The sequence below is a fragment of the Oncorhynchus nerka genome, linkage group LG22 (assembly GCF_034236695.1).
Source record: "Oncorhynchus nerka isolate Pitt River linkage group LG22, Oner_Uvic_2.0, whole genome shotgun sequence".
Lineage (NCBI taxonomy): Eukaryota > Metazoa > Chordata > Actinopteri > Salmoniformes > Salmonidae > Oncorhynchus > Oncorhynchus nerka.
This window is the reverse complement of record NC_088417.1, coordinates 745067-760270: the sequence shown is the minus strand read 5'-3', so window position 1 is coordinate 760270 and position 15204 is coordinate 745067. Positions and strand designations below refer to the sequence as shown.

Sequence of the window (15204 nt, the reverse complement as noted above, 5' to 3'; positions counted from 1 at the left end):
TATATCAGTATAAACTATATCAGTATAAACTATATATAAACTATATCAGTATAAACTATATATAAACTATATCAGTATAAACTATATATAAACTATATCAGTATAAACTATATATAAACTACATCAGTATAAACTATATCAATATAAACTATATCAGTATAAACTATATCAGTGTAAACTATATCAGTGTAAACTATATATAAACTACATCAGTGTAAACTATATATAAACTATATCAGTATAAACTATATATAAACTACATCAGTATAAACTATATCAATATAAACTATATCAGTATAAACTATATATAAACTATATCAGTGTAAACTATATCAGTATAAACTATATCAGTGTAAACTATATCAGTATAAACTATATCAGTGTAAACTATATCAGTATAAACTATATCAGTATAAACTATATCAGTGTAAACTATATCAATATAAACTATATCAGTATAAACTATATCAGTATAAACTATATCAGTGTAAACTATATCAGTGTAAACTATATCAGTATAAACTATATCAGTGTAAACTATATCAGTATAAACTATATCAGTATAAACTATATCAGTATAAACTATATCAGTGTAAACTATATATAAACTATATCAATATAAACTATATCAGTATAAACTATATATAAACTACATCAGTATAAACTATATCATTGTAAACTATATCAGTATAAACTATATCAGTGTAAACTATATCAGTATAAACTATATCAGTGTAAACTATATCAGTATAAACTATATCAGTGTAAACTATATCAGTATAAACTATATAAGTGTAAACTATATCAGTATAAACTATATCAGTATAAACTATATCAGTGTAAACTATATCAGTATAAACTATATCAGTGTAAACTATATCAGTATAAACTATATATAAACTATATCAGTGTAAACTATATCAGTATAAACTATATCAGTGTAAACTATATCAGTATAAACTATATCAGTGTAAACTATATCAGTATAAACTATATCAGTATAAACTATATCAGTGTAAACTATATCAGTATAAACTATATCAGTGTAAACTATATCAGTATAAACTACATCAGTATAAACTATATCGGTATAAACTATATATAAACTACATCAGTATAAACTATATCAATATAAACTATATCAGTGTAAACTATATCAGTATAAACTATATCAGTATAAACTATATATAAACTACATCAGTGTAAACTATATCAATATAAACTATATCAGTGTAAACTATATCAGTAAAACTATATCAGTATAAACTATATATAAACTACATCAGTATAAACTATATATAAACTATATCAGTATAAACTATATCATCAGTATAAACTATATCAGTGTAAACTATATCAGTATAAACTATATCAGTGTAAACTATATCGGTATAAACTATATATAAACTACATCAGTATAAACTACATCAGTATAAACTACATCAGTATAAACTATATATAAACTATATCAGTATAAACTATATCAGTATAAACTATGTCAGTGTAAACTACATCAGTATAAACTATATCAATATAAACTATATCAGTATAAACTACATCAGTATAAACTATATCAGTATAAACTATATCAGTATAAACTACATCAGTATAAACTACATCAGTATAAACTATATCAGTGTAAACTACATCAGTATAAACTATATCAATATAAACTATATCAGTATAAACTATATCATTGTAAACTGTATCATTGTAGACTATATCAGTGTAAACTGTATCATCATAAACTCAGTGGACATATTGCATGTACATATAGGGATTCTACAATGGGAATCTCCTTTCCTCCTGTGGTTGGCAGGTGAAGGTGGCGTTCCACAGCTCTCTATCCATGCTGGCCTATCTGAGGCAGTCTGCAGAGGAAGTCCCGCCCAACGTGTCTCTGGTTACCAATGAGAGTGGAGAGAGGAAGCTGAGGTTCCGGCAGACCCTGTCAGTGCATTACAACAACAGCAGTCTGCAGGTAACAGATCATTCATAGTGATAGTAAGGGATATTTACAGTGGTCATCCATACATGCTTTGGTTCAGAGTACATGGTGTGCTAACTGTCTGTACTCCTGCCCTGTTCTGTCCTGTGTTTAAACCTCTCCTGTCCGCAGACCGTGCCACTCTGTGCCCACCTGTCCCTGCCCACTGTAAGTCTGTCCTGTGACAGTCTGGACTTTGGTACCTGCTACGTGGGTCAAACCCTGGTCAAGGAGGTCCATCTTTCCAACCGAGGAGGCTCCTCTAGCTACTGGAGAGTAATCATAGGTAACCATGGTCCTGTAGTTACTAGAGCTTTTATAGGTAACCATGGTCCTGATGTTACTAGAGCTCTCATAGGTAACCATGGTCCTGTAGTTACTAGAGCTTTTATAGGTAACCATGGTCCTGCTGTTACTAGAGCACTCATAGGTAACCATGGTCTTCTAGCTACTGGAGAGCACTCATAGGTAACCATGGTCCTGTAGTTACTAGAACTCTCAAAGGTAACCATTGTCTTCTAGCTACTGGAGAGTAATCATAGGTAACCATGGTCCTGTAGTTACTAGAGCACTTATAGGTAACCATTGTCCTCTAGCTACTGGAGAGCACTCATAGGTAACCATGGTCCTGTAGTTAGTAGAACTCTCAAAGGTAACCATTGTCCTCTAGCTACTGGAGAGTAATCATAGGTAACCATGGTCCTGTAGTTACTAGAGCTTTTATAGGTAACCATTGTCCTCTAGCTACTGGAGAGCACTCATAGGTAACCATGGTCTTCTAGCTACTGGAGAGCACTCATAGGTAACCATGGTCCTGTAGTTAGTAGAACTCTCATGAATGGTAGTGCAGCATGGTAGTGCAGAGGGAGGATGGTAGTGCAGAGGGAGGATGGTAGTGCAGAGGGAGGATGGTAGTGCAGAGGGAGGATGGTAGTGCAGAGGGAGGATGGTAGTGCAGTGGGAGGATGGTAGTGCAGCATGGTAGTGCAGAGGGAGGATGGTAGTGCAGAGGGAGGATGGTAGTGCAGCATGGTAGTGCAGAGGGAGGATGGTAGTGCAGCATGGTAGTGCAGAGGGAGGATGGGTAGTGCAGAGGGAGCATGGTAGTGCAGCATGGTAGTGCAGAGGGAGGATGGTAGTGCAGTGGGAGGATGGTAGTGCAGAGGAGGATGGTAGTGCAGAGGGAGGATGGTAGTGCAGCATGGTAGTGCAGTGGAGGATGCAGTGCCTTGGGAGGATGGTCCTGCAGAGGGAGGATGGTAGTGCAGAGGGAGGATGGTAGTGCAGCATGGTAGTGCAGAGGGAGGATGGGTAGTGCAGAGGGAGGATGGTAGTGCAGAGGGAGGATGGTAGTGCAGCATGGTAGTGCAGAGGGAGATGGGTAGTGCAGAGGAGGATGGTTGTGCAGAGGGAGGATGGTAGTGCAGAGGGAGGATGGTAGTGCAGCATGGTAGTGCAGAGGGAGGATGGTAGTGCAGACGGAGGATGGTAGTGCAGAGGGAGGATGGTAGTGCAGAGGGAGGATGGTAGTGCAGAATGGTAGTGCAGAGGGAGGATGGTAGTGCAGAGGGAGGATGGTTGTGCAGAGGGAGGATGGTAGTGCATCATGGTAGTGCAGAGGGAGGATGGTAGTGCAGAGGGAGGATGGTAGTGCAGAGGGAGGATGGTAGTGCAGAATGGTAGTGCAGAGGGAGGATGGTAGTGCATCATGGTAGTGCAGAGGGAGAATGGTAGTGCAGAGGGAGGATGGTAGTGCAGAGGGAGGATGGTAGTGCAGAGGGAGGATGGTAGTGCAGCATGGTAGTGCAGAGGGAGGATGGTAGTGCAGCATGGTAGTGCAGAGGGAGGATGGGTAGTGCAGAGGGAGCATGGTAGTGCAGCATGGTAGTGCAGAGGGAGGATGGTAGTGCAGTGGGAGGATGGTAGTGCAGAGGGAGGATGGTAGTGCAGAGGGAGGATGGTAGTGCAGCATGGTAGTGCAGTGGGAGGATGGTAGTGCCTTGGGAGGATGGTAGTGCAGAGGGAGGATGGTAGTGCAGAGGGAGGATGGTAGTGCAGCATGGTAGTGCAGAGGGAGGATGGGTAGTGCAGAGGGAGGATGGTAGTGCAGAGGGAGGATGGTAGTGCAGCATGGTAGTGCAGAGGGAGGATGGGTAGTGCAGAGGGAGGATGGTTGTGCAGAGGGAGGATGGTAGTGCAGAGGGAGGATGGTAGTGCATCATGGTAGTGCAGAGGGAGGATGGGTAGTGCAGACGGAGGATGGTAGTGCAGAGGGAGGATGGTAGTGCAGAGGGAGGATGGTAGTGCAGAATGGTAGTGCAGAGGGAGGATGGTAGTGCAGAGGGAGGATGGTTGTGCAGAGGGAGGATGGTAGTGCATCATGGTAGTGCAGAGGGAGGATGGTAGTGCAGAGGGAGGATGGTAGTGCAGAATGGTAGTGCAGAGGGAGGATGGTAGTGCATCATGGTAGTGCAGAGGGAGGATGGTAGTGCAGAGGGAGGATGGTAGTGCAGAGGGAGGATGGTAGTGCAGAGGGAGGATGGTTGTGCAGAGGGAGGATGGTAGTGCAGAGGGAGGATGGTAGTGCATCATGGTAGTGCAGAGGGAGGATGGTAGTGCAGAATGGTAGTGCAGAGGGAGGATGGTAGTGCAGAGGGAGGATGGTAGTGCAGCATGGTAGTGCAGAGGGAGGATGGTAGTGCAGAGGGAGGATGGTAGTACAGAGGGAGGATGGTAGTGCAGCATGGCAGTGCAGAGGGAGGATGGTAGTGCAGAGGGAGGATGGTAGTGCAGAGGGAGGATGGTAGTGCAGCATGGCAGTGCAGAGGGAGGATGGTAGTGCAGAGGGAGGATGGTAGTGCAGAGGGAGGATGGTAGTGCAGAGGGAGCATGGTAGTGCAGAGGGAGGATGGTAGTGCAGAGGGAGGATGGTAGTGCAGAGGGAGGATGGTAGTGCAGAGGGAGGATGGTAGTGCAGAGGGAGGATGGTAGTGCAGAGGGAAGATGGTAGTGCAGAGGGAGGATGGTAGTGCAGCATGGTAGTGCAGAGGGAGGATGGTAGTGCAGATTTCCTCGTTCCTTCTCACCAGCTGTGATTTTGGGCAGCTCCATGGTAAGAAATGTAACTATTCCTGGTGCAAAAGCAATTTCGAAACCTTTTGGAAACAGTACACGTTTTATACACAATTCAAAAAACATTTGATTGATTTCAAACAAACCAGAAGGGGTGTAAAATGCGCCCCTTGGTGATGGTCTGTTAACTCTCTGTCTGCAGACTCTGGTGAGGAGGAAGGGTCAGAGTTCAGAGTGACTCCTGACTGTGGGGTCCTGAAGCCGTTGGAGTATCCTGTTTCCTCTTGCACACAGCCCCTACAGATCAGCTTCACAGCCAGGTAACTACCCCCTAACTAACACACAGCCAGGTAACTACCCCCTAACTAACACACAGCCAGGTAACTACCCCCTAACTAACACACAGCCAGGTAACTACCCCTAACTAACACACAGCCAGGTAACTACCCCCTAACTAACACACAGCCAGGTAACTACCCCCTTAATGAACACACAGCCAGGTAACTACCCCTAACTAACACACAGCCAGGTAACTACCCCCTTAATGAACACACAGCCAGGTAACTACCCCCTAACTAACACACAGCCAGGTAACTACCCCCTAACTAACACACAGCCAGGTAACTACCCCTAACTAACACACAGCCAGGTAACTACCCCCTAACTAACACACAGCCAGGTAACTACCCCTAACTAACACACAGCCAGGTAACTACCCCTAACTAACACAAAGCCAGGTAACTACCCCTAACTAACACACAGCCAGGTAACTACCCCTAACTAACACACAGCCAGGTAACTACCCCTAACTAACACACAGCCAGGTAACTACCCCTAACTAACACACAGCCAGGTAACTACCCCCTAACTAACACACAGCCAGGTAACTACCCCTAACTAACACACAGCCAGGTAACTACCCCCTAACTAACACACAGCCAGGTAACTACCCCCTAACTAACACACAGCCAGGTAACTACCCCTAACTAACACACAGCCAGGTAACTACCCCTAACTAACACACAGCCAGGTAACTACCCCTAACTAACACACAGCCAGGTAACTACCCCCTAACTAACACACAGCCAGGTAACTACCCCCTAACTAACACACAGCCAGGTAACTACCCCCTAACTAACACACAGCCAGGTAACTACCCCCTAACTAACACACAGCCAGGTAACTACCCCCTAACTAACACACAGCCAGGTAACTACCCCCTAACTAACACACAGCCAGGTAACTACCCCCTAACTAACACACAGCCAGGTAACTACCCCCTAACTAACACACAGCCAGGTAACTACCCCTAACTAACACACAGCCAGGTAACTATATGGTAACTATATGGTTTGGTTACTGTCCATAGGTCTCTATATGGTTTGGTTACTGTCCATAGGTCTCTATATGGTTTGGTTACTGTCCATAGGTCTCTATATGGTTTGGTTACTGTCCATAGGTCTCTATATGGTTTGGTTACTGTCCATAGGTCTCTATATGGTTCACTTCCATATCATTACTGGTTCTCTACAAGTCTAATCTGTCTCCTGTAGCAAGGAGAGGGAGTTCCAAGCCACAGCCGTAGTCAAGGGGTTCCTGGGGGAGCCCCCCTTATCGCTACACGTCCAGGGACGCGGCTCCTTCGACCAGAGATTTGTGTCTCTACTTACCGACATTTAGCAGGAGTCTCGGGGGACATGAGAACACTGGCAACAGTTGTGTGCACTCTTTGCATGTATTTATCACACCTTGTACTTAGTGAATATCACAGGAGGTTGGTGGCATCTTAATTGGGGAGAACAGGCTTGTGGTGATGACTGGAGCGGAATAGGTGGAAGGGCATTAAATAAATCGAACACATGGTTTACAAGGTTTGATGCCATTCCATTTGCTCCGTTCCAGCCATTACGTGGAGCTGTCCTCCCCTCACCAGCCTCCACTGGTCGTGTATGATGTTACTGTGTACGTTGTTGGTTTATGGAAATGAACAATTCAACTATTCACAAGTGTTTCTGTGTTTTTATTGAGCATGACGCTGAGCTTTCGATGGACTGTTACAACCCAACTCATGACTCACTATCAACTGTTCTGTCCAGAGGTCCAAGATGATTTATTGTTGTATAATACTGGTATTCTGTACAGAAAGACCTGCATCTGATACCACATTCTGTCACATTCATCAACACATTTAAATACACTTTGGCAAAAAGGGAAGAAAGGTTGGAAGTCAATCCAGGGAGGCAAAAAGGACATTGTCGAAGTTTAATTTAGTAAGACAAAAGCTGTGAAAAGAGAGTTGAAAATAAAGAGAAGGAGAGGGACAGAAAAGTAATGTTTGGAAATATAGCCTATATATGAAGAGACTACTAGTATCAACTTTCACAGTGAAAGCTTTTATTTATACATTGTGTGTGATTGAATTGAACATCGTCAAATGCATCACTAAAGAATATTGTGCCTATTTAATGCAACTCTGTGAATAGATGGGAAAGCATCATGCAACTGACCTGACCGTTTGGAACGGGTTCCCTTAGGATGTAGGGTTAGGGTTAAGGCTGGGGGCATTTAGGATGTACTGTTACCTCCCATCTGAAGGCTGGGGGCATTTAGGATGTACTGTTACCTCCCATCTGAAGGCTGGGGGCATTTAGGATGTACTGTTACCTCCCATCTGAAGGCTGGGGGCATTTAGGATGTACTGTTACCTCCCATCTGAAGGCTGGGGGCATTTAGGATGTACTGTTACCTCCTATCTGAAGGCTGGGGGCATTTAGGATGTACTGTCACCTCCTATCTGAAGGCTGGGGGCATTTAGGATGTACTGTTACCTCCTATCTGAAGGCATTTAGGATGTACTGTTACCTCCCATCTGAAGGCTGGGGGCATTTAGGATGTACTGTTACCTCCTATCTGAAGGCATTTAGGATGTACTGTTACCTCCCATCTGAAGGCTGAGGGGCATTTAGGATGTACTGTTACCTCCCATCTGAAGGCTGGGGGCATTTAGGATGTACTGTTACCTCCCATCTGAAGGCTGAGGGGCATTTAGGATGTACTGTTACCTCCCATCTGAAGGCTGGGGGCATTTAGGATGTACTGTTACCTCCCATCTCAAGGCTGAGGGGCATTTAGGATGTACTGTTACCTCCCATCTGAAGGCTGGGGGCATTTAGGATGTACTGTTACCTCCCATCTGAAGGCTGGGGGCATTTAGGATGTACCGTTACCTCCCATCTGAAGGCTGGGGGCATTTAGGATGTACTGTTACCTCCCATCTGAAGGCTGGGGGCATTTAGGATGTACTGTTACCTCCCATCTGACATTTGGGATATACATTTAGGATGTACTGTTACCTCCTATCTGAAGGCTGGGGGCATTTAGGATGTACTGTTACCTCCTATCTGAAGGCTGAGGGGCATTTAGGATGTACTGTTACCTCCCATCTGAAGGCTGGGGGCATTTAAGATGTACTGTTACCTCCCATCTGAAGGCTGAGGGGCATTTAGGATGTACTGTTACCTCCCATCTGAAGGCTGGGGGCATTTAGGATGTACTGTTACCTCCTATCTGAAGGCTGGGGGCATTTAGGATATACTACACATCGCTAAAATATCTGAATGATTATGATCACACTTCCTCAATTCAAATATTATGGCGACATTATACCATAGATGGTTTGGTTTAGAAACTTTAGAACCAAGCTTCTCAATGTTATCGCCTGGACATGTTGAAATATCTTCAAGCCTAGAAAAAAAACTCCAGGCTTCTGTCATAACTGTGAATTTATTGAAAAAAAGTAAGAATTACAGGGGTCAATTTGGGAAAATGAATCCCATCCCAGTCATCCTCTGGGATAACGGACATTCTATAGTAATAATTACATAACCAACGTTCTCTAGTAATACAGGTCCCGTGCAAATAGTGCTTAACTAATCTACCCCATGTTATTCCATATCACCATCTAACTAATCTACCCCATGTTATTCCATATCACCATCTAACTAATCTACCCCATGTTATTCCATATCACCATCTAACTAATCTACCCCATGTTATTCCATATCACCATCTAACTAATCTACCCCATGTTATTCCATATCACCATCTAACTAATCTACCCCATGTTATTCCATATCACCATCTCCTAACTAATCTACCCCATGTTATTCCATATCACTCTTTCAGCAATCTAACATTGAACATTTCAAACAAAATCACATATTTACAGATTGATTTGTATCAGCCATCAAAAAAACTATGATGCAATGCTTTTCCTGAAATGCAAGGCACTTAAAGATTTATCAGACTTTGGCAAGGCATTAACATACAATAATCTACGGAATGATTAACCAGTCAGTCTACCCCATTTATATGGAATCCATGCACTCTGATGAATCACACAACTGACAAACTGTTATACTCAATAGTACAGGGCAGGAACATCTAACGGTTCATCAATGGCTGATTCTGTCAAAGGTGTAAAGCATCACAGTGTAAACCCTTCATCGATATTATTATTGATCAGCTCCCTCTAAGGTCCAGGGTAACTAAACACTGCTGCAGCTCCCATCCCTGTTCCGATTCCATGGACACCACGCCAAGGCCCTAAACACAACATGGGTTATGGGGAGCAAGGCTATTCCATGAGACTACTTTCTAGACCATATAGTAGATATAGCACAAGAGGTAATACGATTGAGGATTCGATGGGACTAGACATATCCTTACCTCCTGCCCCTGCGTTTGAGTTCATTGAGCAGGGTGACAACCTGGCGGGCCCCGGTGCAGCCCAGAGGGTGACCCCAGGCGATGGCTCCTCCGTTATTCACCTTCTCCAGGGGGATCCCCAGCTTCTCCATATCACCACAGCCTGGAACACACATAGTCAAAACAGTCAAAAGTTTGGACAGACCTATCATTCAATTTAACTAATTACCTCCTCCCTAAGTTTGTTTTATTCACTGCTTTAGCACACTCCGCTAACCCTGATGTCCTAGCCGTGTCTGGATCCTGGCTTAGAAAGGCCACCAAAAATACAGAGGTTTCCATCCCCAACAACATTTTCCATCAAGATAGAACTGCCAAAGGGGAGGAGTTGCAATCACCAGAGATTACCTGCAAAGTTCTGTCATATTCCAGGTCCATACCCAAACAGTTTGAACTTCTAATTTAAAAAAACTCAGCTCCCAGCTGTTCCCTGGACACCATATATGAATTGATTGTCCCTTCAGAGTTCATTCTGTTATGACCTAAACTGGGATATGCTTAACACCCCGGATGTCATACAATCTAAGCTAGATGCAAAATCTCACACAAATTATCAAGGATTGACCAGGTACAACCCTAAATCCGTAAACATTGGCACCCTCATAGATATTATCCTGACCAACTTGCCCTCCAAATACACCTCTGCTGTTTTCAATCAGGACCTCAGCGATCACTGCTTCATTGCCTGCATCCATCCGCGGTCAAACGACCACCCCTGAGATCACTGTCAAACCTAAAACACTTCTGCGAGCAGGCCTTTCTAAACGACCTGGCCAGGATATCCTGTAAGGATATTCACCTCATCCTGTCAGTAGACGATGCCTGGTTGTTCTTTAAAAGTAATTTCCTCACCATCTTAAATAAGCATGCCCCTTTCAAAAAATGTAGAACTAAGAATAGTTATAACCCTTGGTTCACTCCAGACCTGACTGCCCTCGACCAGCACAAAAACATACTGTGGCGTACTGCACTAGCATCGAATAGTCTTTTCAGACTAAAGTCAATAACCAATACACGCAGTCAGTTAGGAAACAGAAATTTGCATCTGAAGCTCAAACTCCAAAAGGTTATGGGGACACTGTAAAGTCCATGGCGAATAAGAGCACCTCCTCCCAGCTGCCCACTGCACTGAGGCTAGGAAACACTGTCACCACATAAGTCCACACTAATCGAGAATTTCAATAAGCAGATTTAGATGCACTACTGTTCCACTGGATGTCATAAGGTGAATGCACCAATTTGTAGCAGTCGGTGGATAAAGCCTGCTAAATGACTTAAATGTAAATGTACAGCTGGCCATGCTTTCCTCCTGGCTACCCAACCCTGGCCAACAGCTCCGCACCCCCGCAACTACTTGCCCAAGGGATCCCCAGCTTCTCCTTCATCCCAAATCCAGATAGCTGATGTTCTGAAAGAGCTCAAAATCTGGACCCATACAATTCAATTTAGACAATCTGGACCCTCTCTTTCTAAAATTATCCACCGCCATTGTTTTAACTGCTTATTACTACTATTACTTCTCCGCTGTGAAAATGGTTTCCGAGCTGGTCCGAGCTGGTCACGGGTGCATCTCAGCCATGCTCAGAGGTATCAAATGATATCATAACCGCCATCATTAAAAGACAGTACTGTGCAGCCGTCTTCATTGACTTGGCAAAGGCTTTACTCTGTCAATCACTGTATTCTTATTGGCAGACTCAAAGCCTTGTTTCTCAAATGACTGCTTTACCAACTACTTCAGTGTGTCCAGTCGGAGGGCCTGTTGTCCAGACCTCTGGCAGTCTCTATGGGGGTACCACAGAGTTCATTCTGTGACTCTTTTCTCTGTATAAATATAAATATATACAGTGGGGCAAAAAAGTATTTAGTCAGCCACCAATTGTGCAAGTTCTCACACAAAAAAGATGAGGAACCCTGTAATTTTCATCATAGGTACACTTCAACTATGACAGACAAAATGAGAAGAAAATCCAGAAAATCACATTGTAGGACTTTTAAAGAATTTATTTGCAAATTCAAATCAAAATCAAATCAAATTTATTTATATAGCCCTTCGTTCAGCTGATATCTCAAAGTGCTGTACAGAAACCCAGCCTAAAACCCCAAACAGCAAACAATGCAGGTGTAAAAGCACGGTGGCTAGGAAAAACTCCCTAGAAAGGCCAAAACCTAAAACGAAGAAACCTAGAGAGGAACCAGGCTATGTGGGGTGGCCAGTCCTCTTCTGGCTGTGCCGGGTAGAGATTATAACAGAACATGACCAAGATGTTCAAATGTTCAATAAATGACCAGCATGGTCGAAAATAATAAGGCAGAACAGTTGAAACTGGAGCAGCAGCACAGTCAGGTGGACTGGGGACAGCAAGGAAAACATCATGTCAGGTAGTCCTGGGGCACGGTCCTAGGGCTCAATAGTCCTTTCAGAGAAAGAAAAGAACCAAGAATTTGAGAGAGCATATGTGGGGTGGAAACAGTCCTCTTGCTGTCTGGAGATTATAACAGAACTGGCCAAGATGTTCAAATGTTCATAAATGACCAGCATGGTTGAATAATAGTAAGGCAGAACAGCTGAAACTGGAGCAGCAGCATGGCCAGGTGGACTGGGGACAGCAAGGAGTCATCATGTCAGGTAATCCTGGGACATGGTCCTAGGGCCCAGGCCAGTTGAAACTGTCTGTTCCAGCAGCATGGCCAGGTGGACTGGGGACAGCAAGGAGTCATCATGTCAGGTAGTCCTGGGGCATGGTCCTAGGGCTCAGGTCCTCCGAGAGAGAGAAAGAAAGAGAAAGGAGAGCTTAGAGAACCATGCTTAGATTCACCAGGACACCCCAACCCTGGCCAGGAGCTCCGTACTCCAGATATAACAAACTGACCCTAGCCCCCCACACATCCTTCATCCCAAAAATACAGAGGCTGATGACAGGAGGGGCAAAACTCTGGCCCCAACCCGAGGACACCCCGGACAGGGCCAAACAGGAAGGATATAACCTGGACCCACTTTTCTAAAACAGCCCCACACCACTGAGGGATATCTTCAACCACCAACTTACCATCCTGAGACAAGGCCGAGTATGGCCCACAAAGATCTCCGTCACGGGTGCACAACCCATGGGGGAGGTATCAAATGATATCAGGCCGCCACAACAGTGAAAACCCACCCAGGTGTGACGCACCCCCCAGGGACGGCAAGAGAGCCCTCTGTCAATCACTGACTCAGCCCCGACTCAACAGGGTAGAGGCAGAAATCCCAGTGGAAAACTACTTCAGTGGCAGAGACAGCAAGGGCCTGTTGCTCCAGAGCCTTCCGTTCACCTTCCCACTCCTGGGCCAGACTACACTCAATCATATGACCCACTGAAGAGATGAGTCTTCAGTAAAGACTATAAATATGAGACAGAAAAAGTATTTCTGACATGGGTAGGCAGACCGTTCCATAAAAATGGAGCTCTATGAGAAAGCCCTGCCTCCAGCTGTTTGCTTAGAAATCATAGGGACAATTCAAGGCTATGACAGACAAAATGACCGAAGAAAACGTGTAGGTAATCACATTGTAGGACCAAATCAGAGAGATAGGTTATTAAATTATGGTGGAAAATAAGTATTTGGTCAATTTGGTTTTCACACACTGTTGCTGGTATTTTGGCCCATTCCTCCATGCAGATCTCCTCTAGAGTAGTGATGTTTTGGGGCTGTTGCTGGGCAACACAGACTTTCAACTCCCTCCAAAGATTTTCTATGGGGTTGAGATCTGGAGACTGGCTAGGCCACTCCAGGACCTTGAAATGCTTCTTACGAAGCCACTCCTTTGTTGCCCGGGCAGTGTGTTTGGGATCATTGTCATGCTGAAAGACCCAACCACGTTTCATCTTCAATGCCCTTGCTGATGGAAGGAGGTTTTCACTCAAAATCTCACGATACATGGCCCGATTCATTCTTTCCTTTACACGGATCAGTGGTCCTGGTCCCTTTGCAGAAAAACAGCCCCAAAGCATGATGTTTCCACCCCCATGCTTCACAGTAGGTATGGTAGGAATGGTGTTCTTTGGATGCAACTCAGCATTCTTTGTCCTCCAAACATGACGAGTTGAGTTTTTACCAAAAAGTTATATTTTGGTTTCATCTGACCATATGACATTCTCCCAATCTTCTTCTGGATCATCCAAATGCTCTCTAGCAAACTTCAGACGGGCCTGGACATGTACTGGCTTAAGCAGGGGGACACGTCTGGCACTGCAGGATTTGAGTCCCTGGAGGCGTAGTGTGTTACTGATGGTAGGCTTTGTTACTTTGGTCCCAGCTCTCTGCAGGTCATTCACTAGGCCCCCCCGTGTGGTTCTGGGATTTTTGCTCACCGTTCTTGTGATCATTTTGACCCCACGGGGTGAGATCTTGCGTGGAGCCCCAGATCGAGGGAGATTATCAGTGGTCTTGTATGTCTTCCATTTCCTAATAATTGCTCCCACAGTTGATTTCTTCAAACCAAGCTGCTTACCTATTGCAGGTTCAGTCTTCCCAGCCTGGTGCAGGTCTACAATTTTGTTTCTGGTGTCCTTTGACAGCTCTTTGGTCTTGGCCATAGTGGAGTTTGGAGTGTGACTGTTTGAGGTTGTGGACAGGTGTCTTTTATACTGTCTTTTATACTTCTTTGGACACTGTGGTAACCTCTCTGGGATATTTGGGGCGGTAGCGTCCCACCTTAACAACAGCCACTGAAAGTGCAGGGCGCCAAAATTAAAAAACAACAAAAATCTCATAATTAAAATTCCCCAAGTATACAACTATTTTACACCATTTTAAAGATAAACTTCTCGTTAATCCAGCCACAGTGTCCGATTTCAAAAAGGATTTACGACGAAAGCACACCAAACGATTATGTTAGGTCAGAGCCAAGTCACAGAAAAACACTGCAATTTTTCCAGCCAAAGAGAGGAGTCACAAAAAGCACAAAGAGATAAAATTAATCACTAACCTTTGATGATCTTCATCAGATGACACTCATAGGACTTCATGTTACACAATACATGTATGTTTTGTTTGATAAAGTTCATATTTATATTTAAAAAATCTGAGTTTACATTGGTGCGTTACGTTCAGTAGTTCCAAAAACATCCGGTGATTTTGCAGAGAGCCACATCAATTTACAGAAATACTCATCATAAATGTTGATGAAAATACAAGTGTTATACATGGAACTTTAGATACACTTCTCCTTAATGCAACCACTGCGTCAGATTTCAAAAAAGCTTTACGGGAAAAGCACACCATGCTATAATCTGAGTACAGCGCTCAGAGAACAAAACAGCCAAACAGATATCCACCATGTCGTGGAGTCAACAGAAGTCAGAAATAGCATTATAAATATTCACTTACCTTTGATG

The 15204-nt window shown here is 43.9% G+C and overlaps 1 protein-coding gene across 1 annotated transcript in view; it reads left to right on the top strand.

Moving 5' to 3' along the window:
* dlec1 (DLEC1 cilia and flagella associated protein) overlaps nucleotides 1–7059 on the top strand; it is a 160916-nt gene extending 153857 nt beyond the window's left edge. The window contains exons 35-38 of the mRNA XM_065006861.1: nucleotides 1820–1981; nucleotides 2120–2273; nucleotides 5262–5379; nucleotides 6613–7059. Coding sequence (XP_064862933.1) covers nucleotides 1820–1981; nucleotides 2120–2273; nucleotides 5262–5379; nucleotides 6613–6739 — 561 coding nt within the window. The 3' untranslated portion in view covers nucleotides 6740–7059. The remainder of the gene's footprint in view (nucleotides 1–1819; nucleotides 1982–2119; nucleotides 2274–5261; nucleotides 5380–6612) is intronic.
* The last annotated feature ends 8145 nt before the right edge of the window (nucleotides 7060–15204 follow it).